This window comes from Vigna umbellata, chromosome 1, assembly GCF_029865625.1.
Source record: "Vigna umbellata cultivar VRB3 chromosome 1, Vumbellata_1.0, whole genome shotgun sequence".
NCBI lineage: Eukaryota > Viridiplantae > Streptophyta > Magnoliopsida > Fabales > Fabaceae > Vigna > Vigna umbellata.
Window position 1 is genome coordinate 5,671,581 of NC_142165.1, and position 7,910 is coordinate 5,679,490.

The 7,910-nt window shown below is 31.8% G+C and overlaps 1 protein-coding gene across 1 annotated transcript; it reads right to left on the minus strand.

Moving 5' to 3' along the window:
- Nucleotides 1-263: 263 nt before the first annotated feature.
- On the minus strand, nucleotides 264-7,641 carry LOC124830237 (B3 domain-containing transcription repressor VAL1-like). The gene is made up of 12 exons (XM_088108826.1): nucleotides 7,453-7,641; nucleotides 7,194-7,327; nucleotides 6,906-6,987; nucleotides 6,716-6,817; nucleotides 5,494-6,122; nucleotides 2,895-2,991; nucleotides 2,573-2,747; nucleotides 2,277-2,353; nucleotides 1,794-2,198; nucleotides 1,578-1,627; nucleotides 1,132-1,199; nucleotides 264-912 (listed from the first exon to the last, which is right to left on the minus strand). The coding sequence occupies exons 2-12, from the start codon at nucleotides 7,304-7,306 to the stop codon at nucleotides 560-562; spliced, it is 2,151 nt and encodes a 716-aa protein (XP_087964952.1). The 5' UTR covers nucleotides 7,307-7,327; nucleotides 7,453-7,641; the 3' UTR covers nucleotides 264-559.
- Between the last annotated feature and the right edge of the window lie 269 nt (nucleotides 7,642-7,910).

A 7,910-nucleotide genomic window follows, 5' to 3' on the forward strand; every position in this document is an offset into this window, starting at 1 on the left:
CAAGTCCTTTTATATCATTAGTCAGAAATTGTGTGTAAAGAGTATGATAGAGAAGTCGTCCTAGACATACACAACTTATCTAAAAAGTAGTAACTTCTTTTAATTTTTCCAAATTTTGTAATTTATGTGAAAAAGTGTACTATTTATGTAAAAAAACTATAACATGAGGTTAGCACGTTACCTCTTTAATCGAAATATCTAAAGAATAAGAATGACACTATATTCTTGGCAAATTTTTCGAAGTATTTAGAGACCTATTTGAAAGATATTCAAATCATAGTTTTGAAGTTGACATATAGGTATTTTGTGACAGTTTAAGGTCCCAACGCTTTTGTGAGAATCGTTGTGTTTGCAAGGAAGCAAAGACACACGTTGAGAAAACTTTGTGCAAGTCTCCCATGTCTACAAAAAGCGAATGCACTGACAAACCCATTTTCAAAAGGAGAAAACTTCAATACAGAAGATTAAGTGAAAAGGAGCGATCTAAACTGCAGTTCAGGATCAAAGTTTTAGGCCATTTTGGTTCATGCATTGCTGCGTTAAAGGATAATTTATGGTTTCATATATCCACTTGCATGTCTTCATCGAGATTGGGACGACAATTCAGGTCTATCTGTCCTGCACTGAGTTCACCCTTCTTAAGACAACCTTTGTTTATGTTTCCCTCTTTCTCAGAGAGACATGCACCATCTCCTTCATCTTCATCTTTCTGGGTACCAAGGCGTTGCTTCTTACGCGTCAGAAGGGTGTCCAAACGGCGTTCCACGGTGATGCAGGGAGGGCTATGTCTCCCTTTTCCACTTGAGGCTTGAATGCACACAATGCAAGTGCATCCTGAACGGTGCCTTGGATATTTGGTGGTGGCTCCAGCTGATGAATCACCACGGTCAGCAACATCATCTTCCAAAACTCCTGCACATTCAACAATTAATTGTCTAAGTTTCAGTTTAATCAACTGGACTAAAGAATGAATCTATGGACATTTCTATCACCAAAAAATTACTACGTGGTATTTTAAAAGATGACCTATTATTTCAATGTTCACAAAATGCAGGAGCTTTACAACTTTAGAATCTGAATATACAAAGCAAATACAGAGAATATTATATAAAAAGTGTAGGATCATCACACCTTTTCTGATAACTGGAATATTATCTAATTCCTTTGGACTCATTTCCTCTGATGCAAAGCTCAAAGACCTGAAAAACCATTGTCAGTAAGAACCATAGACCATGCATGAAATACAAGTAGATCACAGTAGGATTCGAAAAGGATATTTCTTGTATGAATGACTACTTCTTGCTATCTTTTAGTCTTACAATGTTTTATATTCCTATTTTTTAACTCAGATCCAAACACTAGACAAGGAACTTCATCAACCACTTATCCTCAACCTTAATTGCCCGAGGAAGCAATCCACTACACTTTCTTTAACATCGAATAATGCAAGAAAACAGAATGAAAAATTTGAAGACAAGATCAAGCTACAAAAACTTATCATAAAACTGTCACTCCCCAATCAAAGTTTTCTGCTGGATTAAATGTAAATAAGATTTATGCAATGTGTTGAATCTTACCCAGATGAACGAGCATTTATTGTAGTTCTCTTCCCAAAGACCGGGGGTTCCTAAATAAAATGAAAATGAAGTCATATATTAGCTGAGTAACAGAAATTTGAATGTAATGCTTCAAAGTACACACCCTATACATAATTCCATTCCTTGTTCTCGTGGAAATAAGCAAACCAATATAATAAAAAGATGCACAGCCATGGCAGTGGCACTGACACTTACCTCATATTCCTCAAATTCTTGGTCCTCAATTGTTACAATATTGGACTTAATACTAGGCGCTGGACAAAGAAAGTCCTGAGCTTCTTCCCATGTAACTCTCAACTCCTTGGCATCTTCGTTGTGTATGAGCAACCTCTTGCACATAGGTCCAATATTTTGAGTCTTCTCTGAAACTGAAATTGGTAGTTGCACCAAATCTTTGTTTACAATCTCAGAATTTTCAGTTCGAAGAGGCTCAGCAATGCCAGCAGTACCCAAACGGAAATGCTCTGAACATTTATTTAAGTAAGGATCACCATTCCCTTTCCTTGCCTGGAGAAGATCATGATAACTATTTCCAGCAGTTGCACCAGAAATGGTTGTTTCCTTTGTCGATAAAACATTGGAATGAGCGGCAGAAGCATCCTGTTTCAATAATGATCATTTGTTAATTTTATCAAAAGAAGAGACAACGGACAATGAAATAGAAAATAATGTCACAACCTGTGTATCTGTAGAATCTGATGCCCTTCTAAAACCCAAAACAAATTTGCCTCCAGGATCTATTCGACTAAATATCACTGCAGCAAAAAAGATCATAGTACATAACCTATATCGTACGAGCCATAAGCGATTAAAACAATTGAAGGAACCAAAAAAGTTTATAGCCATGAAAACACATTTACTTCGGATCACATTTTCAAAGAAAATCAGAATACCAAATAAACTTTTTTAGTAAAGTATTAAACAGCAACGAAACAAGTATGTGCATAGATCACTGCCCAGATGAAATTATATACCAATGTCGCCAGCATTTAATTGCAAGGCCTGTATGCATGGGGTTACTCCCTCTAATACATACATCCTACTGTTGTTATTAGGCCAAAATCTAAACTGAAATGTCCACTCATTTCCCTTCACATCTTTCATATGCAAAGGAAGACCTTCTGATTGTGAAATAGGAGGAAAGTAAGCCTGAAATTCATGTGCAAATGGTTACATCAGATATGCTGCAATTAAAAGGTGGTAACATATTTCTTCAATAGAAAACTTTTTACAACAACTGCATGCATGAACATGTGCACAAACATAGAGACAGAAATTCATTGAATAAAAGCTTACCTCAGCGCATGATTTTGGCAGAACAAGACGACCAATTCGACCTGCATCACTGGCACTCAGTACCTTCTCAAATAAAGGCACTATAGTAGACTTCAAACTATGGTGATATAGAGTTAAGGAAACGGGTATAATGAATTATCCCTATAACAAAGTTTAATGCAGATGATGTGTAAATATTGTAAATTCGAATACATGAGTCGGAATTTGATCAGAGATTCTAAGTATTGTTTCTCTTCTCTCTTTTTCAAGTGTATTCCACACACTACTGTTGCCAGCTTAGTAAATAGTTTTCTCTCTCAACCATCTCACAAACTCAAACTACGTGTCTTTCATCTTTATTTGTATACCTAAACCTCTTTAGGGTCTGTTCATTTCAATCAACCCTCTTTCAATTTTTTTTTCTTCTTATTGTTTTCTTTTAGTAAAAATATACTTTTATTGATAACATAAAATAAAAAATATGTTCAATTCTATTACTTTATAATTATTAAGTACTTTAATGGATGATTTTACTGCATACTTTATTTTAATAAACTACCAATTTAACAGTTTTCAATTACTAATTATCTTTTCGGCTACTTGCGGTTACGATCACAAAATAAAATTATATATCAATATTAATATATTTAAGTATAATGTTGAAATAATAAAATAAATATTGTTAATGATATAGTAATTATAATAAATAGAATTATATAAAAGTATTTTTAAAAAATAATCGTTAAATGCAATAAATTTATTATCCGTCATTATCAAAAACTTGTGAAAAATATGAAAATTCAATCCTATATAACAGGTATGAATAAAATAATAGAAAAATAATATATAGTAACATATTACCTTATGTAGAGTAGATGCTGATTAAAAAAAAGGTTATGTAGAGCAGAAGAAATAATTAATAGACAGTTTATATGGACAAGAATAAATAAATATAAAAAACTGGCACTTTAAAATTAAAGCAACTTGAAATAGTATATAAAAGATGTTAAAAATTATTAAAAAAATTATAACCAGTAAAAATGATTTGTGAAACGCAACCATAGTGAATAATATATATAATTAAAAACGGTAGTAAAGTAGTAAGATACATATCAATGCTTATATTTTTATTTTAAGTATTTTCCCAACATTGTATTAAATTATTTCACTTTATGCATTACGATCTTGGTCAAATTAGACAACATTATAGTATAGGCAAAAGAAATCTCTTTCCACATATGGAATACAATTGTATAATCACTCACTTTTCATTTATTGAATTGATTTTATTATTAAATATCATATTTATTTTACCATTAATACAATTTTTATATAACAACTATTTTGGACCTACGACAAAACTTTCTATATTAGTGGATGTTAAACTTTTAAATTATATAAGAGTTTTGTGATCAGCAAACAAAGGATATATAAGTTATAGTATTAACTTCTAAATTATATAAGAGTGATGCTATACATAGTATTGTTTCTATTAAAATGAGCAACTAATGCCATTCAAAGTGAGAAAGAGTTTTTCACAAAAGAAAATGTATATATATATATATATATATATATATATATATATATATATATATATATATATATATATATATATATATATATATATATATATATATATAGAAAGTTCAGAATAAGTTTAGAATGTACCTGATATTTTTCAATAACATTTTTTAAGATATTATTTTTATTAGAGGAGTAAAAACAAGGTTTAAACTGTTTACCTGGAATAAATGTATCTATTACCTGAAGTTAGGGATATTATTGATTTACTGGTTAAAGAGGATCAATCTGGATTTCATCATGAACAAGAGGACCTCCTTCTGCCAGACAAGGTTGGTCTCAATTCATATGTACATCAGATGGTACTACATATAAATAAATTATGCAAGATTTATAAATGTTCTACCAATTCCACCTTCATGGCTGCAGTTACATTTATTTAGAATTTTTTAAATGTATTTAAATTAAGAATTAGCCAATTTCAGCTATTCCATTGTATAAAATTTGTTCACAACTTATTCATAGTATAGATGTAAACCAAAACAAATTTTTAATATATATGTATATATAATCCTAAACAATATACTTAGTTAAGTCAAACACAAACTGTGAAATAAATTATTACACAAATTTTTATTTTTTCAATTATTTATAGTAATAAATAAACTTATTTATATATTTTTATAAAAAAATTTATTAATAAGAAAATATTACCCCCAACAAATTTGTATGTCTCTTGTCAAATGGAGTTAAAAAAATCCCTAATAAAAAATGTAATCCTGGTGGATGATTCAACCTTTTAGACGACAGTGGACAACATAAAATATTTCTCTCTCACCCTTTCAGAAACTCAAAACTACAATTCTTTCATCTTGGTTTCCATACTGTCATTTGTATTTCTTCCTATGCTTTTTTTACATAAATTTGTCAACGGATAATAAAAATAACCTTTAATTAGTTTAAATTGTTTCATTGTAAATCCATACTACAGTTTTTAAAAAGATTTGTTTATTGTGAATTTTAATTATATAAAAATAAGCATTTATGATATGTAATGCAGAGGCTAAAAAAAACTATTTAGCATAAATATAAAGGATACTCTCCGGATAATTGCTGAAGCTCTTGGTCTGTAATCCTTGGCCAGTATCGAGAAAGTAACATATTCTTGCCTTTCCCATCAGTAGGTGGCCGTGCAACACGCTCTTGAGAAATCATTCCATTGCTTGATTCCATATTTATGTTTATTGCATTCATCAATGGTTTAGGCATAATGGAGAGAGATCTTTGCCCTTGATGAAAGGAAGAAGATGATGTTTTACCATCAAATCTCCCTTCTGCTGCAACCGCTGAAGCAGAAGGTAGCACAGGGTTTCCTGATGAGGCTCCCAGAGAAATATTCAATGAACTTGATCTGTGCATACTTCTATTCTCCCATGTTGGTCTGTTATTTTCTAATGCAGTAAACTTTAATGAATGATTAGACGGTTTCATCACATTTGAAAATCTCATTTCTTCTCTGCTTAGATCAATACAGGAATGTATGTCATCTCTCTTAACTTGAGGCCAACGGCTGGATTCTCTACCATCCACAATTCTACGCATGTGCATAGGTTTTCGTTTGCTAGAACCATCAAGGAATAGCCTATCATCAATATGTTCTGTATGACGATCACTAGCATGATTTTTTACTGATCTAATAGACCTAATAGAGTTTCCAGTCTCCTGTATCTGCAACAAAACATCAAATAATAATGAGAATAATAGCAGCAGGGAATTAATAAACTCTTCAAAATTTTTATTAGCTACATCTCACACTATATCAAATTAAACATATAGGAGATCAAGACCAGGTATCCCTAAGAGGAACCAGCAAGCAAGGTGAAACAATTTGCTAAACCTAATTGGAAAATGAACTATATGACAGGATGGAGAAAATTAGAACAAGTAACATTACATTACATGAGTGACATTATATTTGCTTCTTTTTACATGTCATATTTAAGTCACTAAACTTGAAAGGGTTATTTGCATCATTTGACATTACATTTTCTGTTTTATAACACAATCACAACTTCACAATTATTTGAAAGGTATAGCAACAAGGCTGCATTCAATCCTTACGATTTCAACAACAGTATTCACATTTGTCAGAGAGTAATTTCTGTGATATTTAGACATGCATGTACTGTTGTAGAAGTACAATTCGGCAAAAATATGAGATTGACTAAAATATACATTGCTAGAACCATATTAGTTACTAAGAAAATAAACTGTAAGCCTGGAAATCATCCTTCAAAAATAAATACTCAGATTAACCTTACCAAAGGAAATGGAGAAGCCCTCAAACAGGTTGAGCAACCTATACCTCCAAAATCGAGGTACTCAAAAGAAAACCTTGATATTATGCATCCACAGTGGATAGACTGCAAACCAAGTCAAAAAATACACTAAGGATTGAAAGACAAGGCTTGAATATAATTTAAATAGAAAAAAAGATATTTTACTCTTTACCTTGTTGCAAAAGTTGCACTCTCTCCAACCAGTTTGATGCAGGTGGAATTTTTCACAGAAAATTGAATTGGCATATGCAGATCTAAAGCAAACAAAGTGACACATTAAGGAATTTCACGCAGTCACAGTTACAGTCCCAAACATTGTAAAATCCTTGACCTCAGAAACTGTGGTGACCAAATAATACTCATTCATTTTAAAAGAGTCAAACTCACAAAATCGCCCAACAACGAAAAAATCCATCAAAATTCAGCACAGAAAAAGAAAAGGGAGATAAATCAAATTTACCCGCACTTATCGCAGAGCCTAGCGAATCCACCCGATCGCAGAGGCCACCCTTTCTTCCACTCTCTCGCATAGCCATTCTTGCAAGCACCATTCATGCAAACATCGAGCTCCATCCACTGCAAACTCAAAAAACCCTAGAAACAACACAAAAACGAATTAAAATGACACAGATTTTGAGATAAATAGGAACAACAAAACCATCCTCAAAACAAAACAACTCTGAGGTTCTTTCTGTGTGCTGCAACAACAATACACTTACACTGGCGAAGGAATTTGGAAATGTGAACTACTGTTGTTGTGCTTTGGTATGAGAGAGAAAGAGAATTAGTATATATATAGAGAAAGAGTGTGCATGCAAAGTTAGAAAAGAATGCCGTTTTACATAATAAAGGTTGAAGAGAAGTGCGAAAAAGGCATGCAGAGACCGCTAACCTTAACAACAGGTTTTCCTTATCACTCTCTTTTCCCTTCTCTTTACATTAAGCTTACTGCTTCTCCAGGTTGACTTTAACGCTCACTTTCTCTCACCAATTTCTCTTATTTAATACTTCAATAAATTTAATTATATGTAATTATGTCTCAATTAATTTTTTAAAACAGAAATGTGTTGCTTTTTGCATGATACTCAAATCCAGACAAAAATGAATAAATATTAATAAAAACTGTTCATAATTGTTATATTTTTTAAACTAATTTATATGTGTAGGGTAAACAAAA